This window comes from Bos indicus x Bos taurus, chromosome 2 (assembly GCF_003369695.1).
Source record: "Bos indicus x Bos taurus breed Angus x Brahman F1 hybrid chromosome 2, Bos_hybrid_MaternalHap_v2.0, whole genome shotgun sequence".
NCBI classification, from domain to species: domain Eukaryota; kingdom Metazoa; phylum Chordata; class Mammalia; order Artiodactyla; family Bovidae; genus Bos; species Bos indicus x Bos taurus.
In genome coordinates, this window is record NC_040077.1 from 96,601,286 (window position 1) to 96,614,860 (window position 13,575).

The 13,575-nt window shown below is 37.8% G+C and overlaps 1 protein-coding gene across 1 annotated transcript in view; it reads left to right on the forward strand.

The window, feature by feature from the left end:
- Positions 1-13,575, forward strand: part of PTH2R (parathyroid hormone 2 receptor) — an 85,568-nt gene that overhangs the window by 28,121 nt on the left and 43,872 nt on the right. Inside the window, exons 5-8 of the mRNA XM_027565941.1 lie at positions 919-1,016; positions 1,913-2,102; positions 3,032-3,185; positions 7,827-7,887. Of these exons, the coding sequence (XP_027421742.1) occupies positions 919-1,016; positions 1,913-2,102; positions 3,032-3,185; positions 7,827-7,887 (503 nt within the window). The remainder of the gene's footprint in view (positions 1-918; positions 1,017-1,912; positions 2,103-3,031; positions 3,186-7,826; positions 7,888-13,575) is intronic.

The window sequence follows — 13,575 nt, forward strand, 5'->3', positions numbered from 1 at the left end:
TCTTTGTTGTGATGGAATATTTCTGTAGCTCGACTGCAGAGACATTTAAAAATTTTTTCATGTGTGATAGATAAAATGACACAGACTGTAAACACCTGAATTGTACCAATGCCAAATTCCTAGTTTGGTATTTTAGTGTAATTAGATGCGAGCATTGGAGGATACTGGTGAAGGGGTACAGAGGACCTTTCGTACTGTCTTTTCCTACTTCTTTTGAATCCATAGTCATTTTGAAATACAAAAGAAGAAAAAGGAATGAACTGTTGATTCATGTAATAATATCAGTGAATATCATAACAGTGTCTTGACAAAAAGGAGTGTACAGTGTACACTACATAATTCTAAGAAGTCTGAGAAGAGTCAAGAAATATATGAAGTACATGAATAGATAAAGCCAATTTGTGATGACAGAAATTGGAACAGTAGTTAACCTGGGGGGTGGATGGTGGGTGGATTTTTGACTAGCTAGTGGCACAAAGAACTCAGTTTGTCAAAACCCATCAAACTGCTCATTTAAAATCTGCACAGTTTGCTTTCATAGAAAATACAGCTTGGTAGAAAAGTGAAAGAAAACTAGAAATAATATTCCAAAAGTGATATATCCTTTTGACTAGTTTTAAAATCATCCTTCAATGTGTTTTATTTACTCCAAATACCACGTTAGATATACAATTCCAACTAGTTAAAATGAACACTGCAAAAACTCTATGAAGTGAATCTTGAAACATTGAGTTAAAGCAAGAAGAAATGCCAATTATTTTATGTTAACCCTGACTTGAATTTGGGGAGTAAAAAGAAGGCCGTAAAAATAATCTATATATTATATGAATGTGCCAACACATTGCCTATCTTTTAAATGCACGGTCTTAATTTACCTCCATCAAATATGCTTTTCTGATTAAATCTCTTGCCCTGCAGCAAGAGTTCTTTGAACGCCTCTATGTCATGTACACTATTGGATACTCTGTCTCCTTTGCATCCCTGGCCGTGGCTATTCTCATCATTGGTTACTTCAGGTGAGTAATTCTCAATCCCTTCCTCTGTGAAGGGGCAGGTCTGTTTCTTATTCATCAAAGACACAGACCTCTCACAATCTGTGCCTCCAGATACTTTCCCTAAACACGCGTTTCTGAATTCAACCTTGTGTTATATTATTTGACTTTGATAAGTTTTTTTTGATGAAAAATTCAGGGTTATTCTTCATTGTTTGTTTAAAGACTTAAAGCCTCAATGCGGTATTAAACCATTAAAACAGTGTGTCTGCATTGCAGTCTATTTTTGCTAAATGATGCAGAGTATTGTCAAAGGAGTTAGAAAAAATTTCATTCATGATGTGAAGGCTTATTTCACCTTTTCCAAATGATTTTGGTGGCATGGGACAGAAATTCATCTTAAATAATCTCTAGATGATTCAATACCATACAGGAAGAAATAGGGGCTTCTCAGGTGCGTCAGTGGTAAGGAATCTGCCTGCCAATGCAGGAGATGTGAGTTTGATCTCTGGGTTGGGAAGATCCCCTAGAGAAGGAAATGGCAACCCACTCTAGTATTCTAGCCTGGGAAATCCTATGTACAGAAGAGCCTGGTGGGCTACAGTCCATGGAATCACATAAAAGTTGAACATGACTGAAGCAACTTAGCATGTACGCACATATAATATAATGGTATATTATAATACTATACTGTAGTATAATATTTAACACTGCATAATCTGGATAAACATGGTAGCTGATCAGGGTATATTTGAAATTAATTCTCAAAAAATTATATTTTAGTTTTTGACTCCAATTGTTGCTCTTTTTGTTCAGGTTTATTATATTCTTTTTGGGGGTAGTTTGAGCTCATTTATGTATTTTCTTTCTCCATTTCTAATTTTATTCAAATCTAAATACTAAATATTTTCTCTCCGTAGACGACTGCATTGTACTAGGAACTATATCCACATGCATTTATTTGTGTCTTTCATGCTGAGAGCTGCGAGCATCTTTGTCAAGGACGGAGTGGTCCATGCTCACATAGGAGTAAAGGAGCTGCGGTCCCTGATACTGCAGGATGACCTACAAAGCTCCATAGAAGTGCCTGCTGTGGACAAATCACAATATGTAAGTGTTTTCCTCATGACCCCTTACATGGCTCACCACTTCTAAAAGTAAAAGCAAAACCTACCTGCAAAACTAGAAGGTTGGGATTTAAAAACCCAGGGGATTTAGTTCCTTTATTAAAGACCCAAAGACTTGTTCCCGTGTAAGATTCCATAGTACTTGATTTTGCTCTTAGATATCCTAGTGTTATTAAGTATGTAGAATTACCCAGTCATTCAGTTAATGGAAAGCATTATCACCTTGAAGTGGTATATCTGGAAATTAGGTAGAGTAGACTGATTTCTTGATGGTATGAATTAATGCCATAGTTATCTTTGTCCTTTTCCCTGTAATTCCCTGTCGTCCCTGCTGATTATAATTCTGCATTGGCTTTGTGACTTGTTTAAATGAAGGATGAAGTGGGTGTGATGGTATGCCAGTTGAAGGTAGACTTCTTTGAGTGAATCTAGTCAAGATTACCTGAGCTTCTCCCAGATCAGTAGAATCACCTAGCCAATCCATAGATTCATAAGACACATTAAATGTTTAGTGTTGTAAGCCATTTAACTTTTTGGAGTATAACAAAGTCCAGAATAAAATAAATTCATGGTAGAATGATAGATAAATTTCTTCTTTATTCTTCTCTGTACTTTCCTAATTTTCTCTGATGATCAAGTATTCTTTTTTGAATAAATTGAGGAAAGGTGATTTCTTGTTACTTCTAAAGGAAAAAAAAATCTTATTTTGAAAATAAAATCAAACCAGCAGTCTTAAAAATGCTATATTTAAATAACATTGTTCTGGCCTCTTTAAAAAGTCTTGGCTTCCCCATGTATAAGAGACTTTAGATTCTAAAAAAGAAATGGAGGAACTGCTTTTTAGTGGTCTAATGTTGGAAACAGTATGATTAGGAGTTCTAATATGGTGCCGTGTTGGTTTATTTGTAACAGATTGGGTGCAAGATGGCTGTTGTGATGTTTATTTACTTCTTGGCTACAAACTACTATTGGATTTTGGTGGAAGGTCTCTATCTGCATAGTTTAATCTTTGTGGCATTCTTTTCGGACACCAAGTACCTGTGGGGCTTCACCTTGATAGGCTGGGGTAAGGCATTTCTGTCTCCTTTCCTTTTCAAGTGGATTATGGATTTCAGGGCTTTGTGTCATGCCTGTCATCAGCATTCTTTCAGCTCTTTTCCTGGAATAATCTCTCCCCACCCCATCTTTATCTTTCCTTTCTCTTTAATTATTTATTGAGGAAAATCGTTAAAATCAAGTCTATGATTCTCCCAGTGGTAACAAACTTTTCACGTTTAACTTAGGGTTACTGTTCTTAGACCAGATTCTTGAGAGGATTCTTTGGGGGAAATACCTTGCTTGCCTTACACATTTAGAACTGCTGTGCTCATCATGTCTTATGCCAGTGTCTTGATTTAACTGTAATTCCATTCTACAAATTTTGATTTTTAAATTTCTAATCCATAATGATGCATCTTTGATTTATAATTCTAGATCATATGATGAGAATGACAGAAAGCAATTTATAGAACCATCTTGGCTGTATTTAACACTACAAATTACAAGCTAATTATGTAGACTTACCATGTCTTTTGGGAGGAAATAGTTAGAATGACTTTTGGCATAAGTAATTAAAAAAAAAAGATTCAACTCACATTCCAAAATGCCTTTTCAGTCCTAGAGGGATTACTGAACCAGGAACTAACTCAATGTGATATGGAGAAAGAATGTTGTTTGTTTGTTATAGTTTAAGAGAAATTAAAACTCATATGTGGTTAAAATTAAGAAGTCTCAAGATTAACAATTGTTATTTTAATTTGTAAATGAACAGGTGGTCAGCAAAGGGAAAAAATTAACTAAGTGGCTCAAGATTAACTTTGAAGGTTTTTTTTTCCCCTCTAAAATAAGAAAGTTTTTTTTGCCTGTTTTGCCTTAACATTGTCTTAACATTTAAAAATGTAAAGTAAGGGATATTGAATTTCCTGTTAGTTAACAACCTTGAAGAAGACAAAGGGTCAATTTACTGTTACTCTTTATTTATTATGAAATTCTAATTGTTGTGAATAAAATTTTATTTCTGAAAAAAGTTTGGTTTTAAGCTGTCCCCTTATCTTTGACTACCAGTTACTAAAATAAAAAAAGATACATTTAATATTTTGGGGAGGTACTTTGGTAATTCTCTCAATAGTTTTTGTAGTTTGCCTTCAAATCAAAATTATGTCTGTGTACTCACATCATTAGTAGAAGTTTATAAAGTTGATAGAAAATTCAACAGTGACTTTGAGTTTGATTTTATTTTTTGGCTTGCTATGACACTGATCACACTAGTAATTAATAAACTTGTTTTTTCTTTATTTACGAATTGGTTTGATAGTCAGCTGCTCAGTCCTCTATCAAATCTTATTTGGGCTGTATCACTCAGTCTGTTGCTTCATAAAGTCAGGGGTTTGTCTCACTGAAACCCAGGAAGTGTTAGTGGCTCTAGTTGTGTCCAGTTCTTTGCAACCCCATGAACTGTAGCCCACCAGGCTGTTCTCTTAATGGGATTTTCAAGAATACTGGAGTGGGTTGCCATTCCCTTCTCCAGAGAATCTTTCTGACCCAGGGATTAAACCCGAGTCTCTAGCTTGTCCTACATCGCAGGCAGATTCTTTACCATTTGAGCCACCAGGGAAGCTCTGAAACCCAGGAAACTAGTTTTCAAATCTTTCTATGAAAAATTAAAAAAAAAAAAAAGTAGTTAGGATTCCAGTGAGCTTCTATACAGGTCTTAGTTTCTTACCTTCCTTTACAACTTGTGTTAATTTCCCCAGAAACATTTTGGCATAGGAGTGACAACTATAGAAGATAACCATCACAACTTGAAATCGTCATTTCATTGAATGGTTTAATAACGTGCATGAAAGCAAGTAGGATTTACGTGAAAGCTCACTTTTATAAATCATATTACATGCAATATTATGCTCACTTAATTAACCACAATTTAAAACAGTAACAACTAATCTTTTTCTATGTTGTATATTATGTCTCTAGTACTTATTTATCTTATTTCCGGAAGTTTGTACCTTTTGTTGTGCTTATTAGTGGAAGTTTGTACTTTTGACTGACCCTTCTGGTGGCTCAGATGGTAAAGCGTCTGCCTGCAATGTGGGAGACCCAGGTTTGATCCCTGGGTCAGGAAGATCCTCTGGAGAAGGAAATGGCAACCCACTCCAGTACTCTTGCCTGGAAAATTCCATGGACTGAGGAGCCTGGTAGGCTACAGTCCATGGGGTTGCAAAGAATCGGACATAACTGAGTGACTTTGCTTTCTTTTCTTTCTTTTCTTTTCTTAAATATAGAATTAAATGCAATTTTAAAATGTGCAGTTGGAGCCAAGAATAAGGTGCCTTATTTATGAGAAAACTGAGTCAGGAATAGGAAAAATTAAGGCTATGATTGGTTGAAAGAATAGAAACATAGTTATCATTAGAATTTGATTTTGCTTCTCTACATCTTGTTTTGTGATAAAGATGTACAAAAACAGTCATTTTAAATATCAGTCTTCAATTTACAAAGGCAGATACAGCATATGTTCTTCTTTAGATGGTAATTTCCTTCCTTGCCAATTTATTATTAAGAACCAGCAAAATCAATGTAAATAAATACAGCTCCACACATCATTACAGTGTGAGTAATAAAGTGCTGAGTGTTTACCTACCAAGTGAGTGAAGTGAAGTCGCTCAGTTGTGTCAGACTCTACAACCCTGTGGACTGTGTCTACCAGGCTCCTCCATCCATGGGACTCTCCAGGCAAGAATACTGGAATGGGTTGGCATTTCCTTCTCCAGGGGATCTTCCCGACCCAGGGATCAAACCTGGGTCTCCCACATTGCAGGCAGACACTTTAACCTCTGAGCCACCAGGGAAGCCCATTTACCTACCTTTAGGGAGCCTAAAGTTATAATGTACAAGATAGAAAAAAAGGCTTCAATCTTGCTTATTTATCCTTATTGAATGTGGTAATTTACCTCTGTATTAGCAGCCATTCTTAATTTTCACCTGTCAGATGAGATGCCAGAATGTATGTATTATCATATAAAAGCACTTAACTTTTGGGCTTCCCTAGTAGCTCAGCTGGTAAAGAATCTGCCTGCAGTGCAGGAGACCCTGGTTCAATTCCTGGGTTGGGAAGATCCTCTGGAGGAGGGCATGGCAACCCACTCTAGTATTCTTGCCTGGAGAATCCCCATGGGCAGAGGAGCCTGGTGAGCTACAGTCCACGGGGTCTCAAAGAGTCAGACACGGCTAAGCACAGCACAGCACACTGAGCTTCCCTGGTGGCTCAGATGGTAAAGAATCTGCCTGCAGTGCAGGAGATTGGGGGTTCAATCCCTGGTCACAAACATTCCCTGGAGAAGGGAATGGCAGTTTATGCCAGTATTCTTGCCTGGAAGAGTTCCATGGACAGAGAAGCCTGGCAGGCTACAGTCCATGGGGTCCCAAAGAGTAGGATGTGACTGAGGGACTAACACTTTCACTTTCATTTTGACAAAAATTTCCTAAAACATAGAATTTGAACAGATTTTTTAAAAGAGGGAGTTATATAAAAACAATAAATAAAACTGGAATATAGAGTTATAAAATTAAATAGCCACACAGGCAGACTGAGGTTAAATTCAACTAGATCACTAAGAAAACCAAAGAAATTCCCTACCGTAGGATATCACCTTATTTTAATTTTTCTGAAATTTTTTATCTACATCTATTTTTATGTTCCTTTGCTTATAAAAGATATCTGAAAAATTACAAATGTGTTTTTTAAAAGGTAAAAAATATTGTGTTAAAAGTGTTCTGAGTTAAATTTTTTTCTCTCTTTGTATGGTACTTCCTGTGGCCTCTCTTTCCTTTTTTTAAAACTTCTTTCTAAAAGACCACATATCCATTAAATCCTTTGATCTTCTATTGCAGAGTTCTATAAAAGTATGGTTTGTGTTTTTTTCATGATGTCAGAGTCTAACTGAATATAGCATGAACTGAACAGTCCATCTTTACTGGAAGCAAAGACTCATAGAAAGTCAGTGTAATTAATAGATTTGATGTTGCAAGCTCATAGGTGATTATTATTTATGAAAGACAAATATGTCATGCTCAAATCATCAAGCTAACATAGCACCATTCTTTGGTAAGTTTTCAGTACCTGCAAATGCTTCTGTCTGGAGCCAATATGAACAAAAAGGAAGAGGATAAACTGATCAAAACATCCTAATTTTGTAACTTTCAGTGTAGCCTCTCTATGCCTTCCACCTTTAGAATGAGAAAATTCGAATTTTTAAAAACAATAGCCTTCCTGTCACTTCTCATGAGACCCTCTTTGTTGCTTCACGCTTCTTGGAAAGCATACGGCTGTTGGAGTGGCAAGAGGTAAAGTTAATGCACTGACCACTGCCTGCCTTTGACTTCAGGAACTTCAGTCCCCTCCTTACATAGCTTAACCTTATACCCCTCAAATGAAAATAGGGCCAATCTTCTTCTTCAGACTTTTGGGAACAAATAACATCAATGTACCAGCTCTCTTCTCAAAAGGACAAGGTGAAAATTAAGTGGAATTTTCTTGTTCACATAGTAACATTTTTCATGTCCAATTTTTCTCTCACCTTTTAATAGTATATTTTTATGTGATGAATATAAGAAAAAGATACCTTAATCCTGAAACAAATATTGTCTCTGAATCCTTTTCTGATTTCAGGGTTCCCAGCGGCTTTTGTGACAGTCTGGGCTGTAGCACGAGCAACTCTGGCTGATGCGAGGTGGGTGAAAAGGAAGAGGTAAAGCAAAAGCCTCAGATTTTCTCAAGTCTGGCTTCCTTGGAGTTCGCACTTGCGGCTGTTCTTGATGACGTTGCCCTTTAGGGACTACCCTGTAGCCTCTCATATATTACCAGCCAGCTATCCATTCCAGAGTCATGAGACAGAAGGACTCACAGACCCAGTTGGGATGCTTGACCGCCATGGTTTATGAAATCAATTTGAAACATACCATAAGAAGCTGGGGGAAAGAGATGGGTTAGTTAACATACTTAGGATGTCGTGCACACAGGTGAAAGGACTGTACTAACTAATATATGAATATGCAATATTCATATCTCCTTTCTCTTACTCTCCACCACATCAGCATTCCCCACTCATCAGTTACGAGGGCCAGAAATAATAATGTTGTTACGAGGGCCAGAAATAAGGTTGCAGCAAGGAAACCCACAGACAGAAGGTGCCCTGGGCCAGGGACACACACTTGCTGTCTCAGAGAGATGTAAGGGCAAGTTTATGTGGCCATGGTTCTAACTTGCCACGTAGGCTACTCAGCAGTCCTAGGTTTTATTTGCGTTCTTTGGGCAAAGGATATGTGGCCATGAGTTCCACCTGTTGGTGCTTAAGACATCAAGAATATCAAGGACTTCCTGTGTATCAAGGGATACTTTGTGTCTCATATATTTGGTGAACTGGATATTTAGTGCTCAGTTGCCCTAAGTATCTAGTACCTATGCTTAACACACACGTGTTCTACTTACTACTTACATAGATGTGATGTCAAGTATAGGTTTAATCCACCTCTTTGTTTTCTTGTCTTGCATAGCATAGGTTAATATATTAAAATGATAAACAAGTGCACATTAGAAGTGGAATCCATCCTAGGGAATCACTAGCCTCCCAGTTGCCTGTTTCTCTTTTGATGCTACATGATGCATGGATGCTGAAACATTCATTGCTTCATATTATTTCTATTTTTAGTGATGATGAGTCAAAGAAAGGAAAGGAGAACATAGAGAAGTATTCAGTCCCTGCTTTTTGCTTTCACTGTCAAACTTATTGCTTGGACTGAATGTATCTCCCCCAAATTCACATGTGGGAAACCCCAACCCCCAATGTGGCTGTATTTGGAGATAGTACCCTTAAGAAGGTAATTAAGGTTAAATGAAGTCCTGAGGGTAGGATTCTGATATAACAGGATTAGTGTCTTTGTGAGAAGAGAAACCAGAGGGTGCCTTCTCTGCGTGTACATAAAGTAAACGTTTTATGAGCACACAGCAAGATGATGTCATGGATACTGGTTAGTGGTTAGGTAACGGTGATGTTTTAGGAATCTTGATTACCAGTCTTCTGGTTTTAACCAGCCTGGGGTCGACATGCTTGTAGTCAGTATGTAGTCAACATCCACTGGGCTGGTGCTTAATTTCTGCAGAACAGTGCAAAGTTATGCATTAGATCATTATCTATCTTTCTTTAGGAGAAACTAGGAGTCATGGAACTCTGTCGTTCATGTTGTTACTACTTTTCTTGCTTGACTGCTTTTCCTTTGTTTCTGCATTTTCTCACTTTCCTAATTAGTAACTGAGTCTGCTCTTCAAAACTTGGGGAAGCCCTTGAAAACTGTCGACTAAAAAATGTAGTCACAACCTGAAAGTAGAATTATTTTGTTTGGTGTACATGTTTTGGACTCAGAGCCCGGGAGACCGTATCTCAGTAGCTCTGAGAAAACTGCTCCAAGGAGGCAGGAGGGGGGAGTTAGGCTATATACAAGCTTGCAACAAAGGGAGTAAGCAGTCTGAACATCAAAGATTAGATATTAAGTTAAGGAATTTAGCATTCTATGTATGGGAAGATGCAAGCCTCTGGGCTCACTGAATTCATTCTTTTCATATGCAGCTCAGCTCTCTGGTGCCAAATCCTATTTCCTTGTTCAACTTTAGGAGTGGCAGATGGCTGTTTCTTGCATTCCTTCCCCTAGTTCCTCAGCATTTACCTTGGCGAGGGAGAGGGGAGAAGTGGCAGCATCTGTTGGATCACAGTTTTGGGAACCCTCATTCACATTTGGAGGCCAGAAATTGCTGAAGGCTGTGACATTTCTTGTTTATTGATATGGCAGGAGATATTTTCATTTCACAAGGCTAAAGCTTTTTCCCAAATAAGAAGTGGAAATGTGGAGGGGCTTATACACAGAAGGATCCTGCAGGGTTTCATTTTTACTTACCTTTATCTCTTTTTGCTATTTGGATTTGCTGACACTTGGGGGTTAACGAGGGCTTCCCAGGTGGCGCTAGTGGAAAAGAACCAGCCTGCCAAATGCAGGAGACCTGGGGTTTGATCCCTGGGTTGGAAAGATCCCCTGGAGAAGGAAATGTTAAGTCTACTCCAATATTCTTGCCTGGCAAATTGCATGGACAGAAGAGCCTGGCAGGGTAGACCCTGGCAGAGTCCACGGGGCCACAAAGAGTTGGACATGACTGAAGTGACTTAACACACACATGAGGGTTAATGTTATCTACATTGTTACCATTATTGTTATAGTTACACAGCAATATTGGAAATCTCAAAAAAACCCTGCAGCCTTGCTATTTGATTTCATGAATGAGAGAGGGAGGTTGAGTCAGTAAAGAGGTGCTAAATAATTTTACCCTGAGATATGTAACCAAATCACTCAGATTTGGAATTTTAGAGAGGGTAGAACCAAAATCATTGTTTGGTCCAATCCTCTCTTGTGAGAGATGAATAGAATGAGACCTGATTGCCTATACATATCCTGGAGCACTTCGACTCATTCATCCATTCCGTAGCTCTTCCAGGCCTTGAGCATGGAAAGAACGCAAATATATTTATAGTGCATTATATATTGAATTAAATAGGTAGTTTACTTAGTTATCTTGCGCTTTTTCTTAAAAATTATAAACTAGGTATTAAGTTATTAATAATCATAATTATTTTGCTGAACAAATAGGAACTATGAGTTTATTATTTTGAGAAAAAATCCATTAGGTACATGATACTTGCAAAACTAAAGCTGATGCTAAATATTGCTCTAAAACAGATGAATTAATGTAAAAATATTAACTATAAGTTAGATCATATGACTCCTCTGCATAGCATATTTATTCCTACCTTACCTTAGATTAAAATCTTGAATTCTGTAGTGCTCTGATCTGAGTGTGATAATTGGGTTAAGAGGTCATTTTACATTTATTTTGCATAGAAAATAAAACTGTGTTACCACATTCATGGCATAATTTCATAATTGCCTGATTTGATTTCTCATGAAATTCAGCTTGTCTAAGATAAAAAGATTTTTGGGTTTCTTGAGTGTCATCTGACCTACGTATTGTGTCATGTCACAAAGTTCAGGTAGAGAGAGCAAACTGGGAGCATCTCCAAAGGCCAGGTGGGGTCCTGGTTCATGTCTCTTACACTTGAGATTTATCTTTTTCTGGTCTGGACTTTCAAAGCTAGAACTCTTATTTTCTCTGTATCTTGGACATTTAGAAATAAGCAGATAAGACCCAGTTTTAGACAGTACTTTAAACTATTGAATATACAAAAAGTTTCTTCCAGTTCTAAAGTTCTAGTGAAGTGTTGACTAACGTAGGGTAAGATAACTGAGGCCTGTAGTTTGTTGTTCCGTCACTCAGTCGTGTCCGGCACCTTGCGACTGCAGCATGCCAGGCTTCTCTGTCTTTCACCATCTCCCAGAGCTTGCTCAAACTCATATCCATTGAGTTGGTGATGCCATCCAACCATCTTGTTCTTTGTTGTCCCCTTCTCCTCCTGCCTTCAATCTTTCCCAGCATCAGGGTCTTTTCCAATGAGTCAGCTCTTCACATCAATTAGGTGGCCAAAGTATTGGAGGTTCAGTTTCAGCATCAATCCTTCCAATGAATATTCAGGGTTGATTTCCTTTAGGAAATTTCCTGCAGTTTAGATTGGACAAATGACTTAAAGAGTGAATAATTTTCTCTTTCTTTTTAACTTACAAAAGCAAAAACACCTTATGAGATACCTTATTACTGTCTCCCTGCTCACTCAAAGGAGATAAGAGATGCCAGTAGGAACATTAAGGCTTGCAGTGAAAAGGACCAAGAAATGTTACACTCTGTCATTTCTGGGAAATCTGCATGGCTTTGAGGTTACTTCACTTCCTCTTCTCTTATCAGAGTGTGAGTGTTGGAGATAATACAGTATTCCAATACTGGGTCCTTCTGGGAGACAATACATTTCCTGTTCCCAGCTTGGCTGAAGGACCTACTTTCCTGTCTATGCTCTACTATTCAAGACTACTGTGTTTTATGCTCTACCATTCAGAGTTACATATTTACTGACATTTATTCCTGCATTTCCTAGGGTGTTAAAATTTATTTTAAAAAGTCTGAACAGAGGGTAATTTCTTGGCCATGTTGACAAATACAGTGTGAGCTGGGTCATTGAATAATTAATGATAAACAAGAATCAACAGCATTTCCTTTAAAAAAACATCTGAAACCTCGGTTTCCTCTTATCAAAGGGCAAATTTAAAACTTTGACATTGAAAATGATTAAAGTCAATTTTTTCTTGTTTTTAGAAGTAGCTGATTTGACCTACTTCCAGGTACGAGGATTTTGTAGAGCTGATGTTGTAGCCACGCATTCCAGGAAACAAACTGTCTCAGAAGGACAATGCAGATAGTGCAGTGCAATTTATTACACTGGCGGGCCCAAGGCAGAATCTCCTCTTGGCCAAGGACCCGGATCAGTCCTTGTGAAAACCTTATATACCCTGAACAAAGGGAAAGAAAGATACAGTCAAAGATAACCTGGGATTCATATGCCTTAGGCCTAGGTAGTTAACAGTGGACAATTATCAATAGGCCTGTGGTCATACCCCAATAAGCATAATAAAATTTATGATTCTATTCGGTTACACAGATAATTAGGGTATTCTTTAAGGAGACGAGAGTCTAGGTATGAGCCCTGGGGCTCTTCCATCTCCGGCGGGTAGGGTTCTGGTTTTCCAGGTGGTATGTTGTTTCCGTAGATACTGGGCATATAGCTCAAAGTCTAGTCAGCCCCAAGATGGAGTTGTGCTTTCAAGATAAAGCCTGTTCTGTTTTCTCCTTCACTGAAATTGTGTGATTGAATTCCAGTGTGTTAGGAGACACCACAATGAAATGTCATTGTGGCAAAAAGAAAGAGGATTATAAAGGTATTACCAAATGTCAAAGCTGAAAAGAGAATTTATGAAATCCAAGAGTCTCATAGCTAGTGAATCAGTGTTCAATTTATATTTTCACAACATGTGCCACTTTCCTTACAGTAGGAAGCCTTTTTAGGGTGGTGTGATAGATGTTTTTCATGATTTCGTAACACTATCTTTTTCTTGTCTGGCTGAACAATGTGGAATATAGGTGCATGCAGATAATATTGGTCAGTGTTCAACACTGTGTAAACAAGTAATGTATGCAAGTTACTTGTGTAAACAAGTAACGTATGTTTGATGTCCATTCTGACTCAGTCTTCAAGCCCATTGGTTTTGCTGATTTCAGTGTGGCTGGATCAGAATTACACTTTGGTGTAGGAGTTTGGTCGATTTAGCTATGGTACCTCCTTCCAATGAAATGCTGGGCTACTGAGCTCTCTCAATACTGACATGGAAAGAAATTAAAGTTATGCTATAAAAAGGAAAAGGCAAGTTACAGA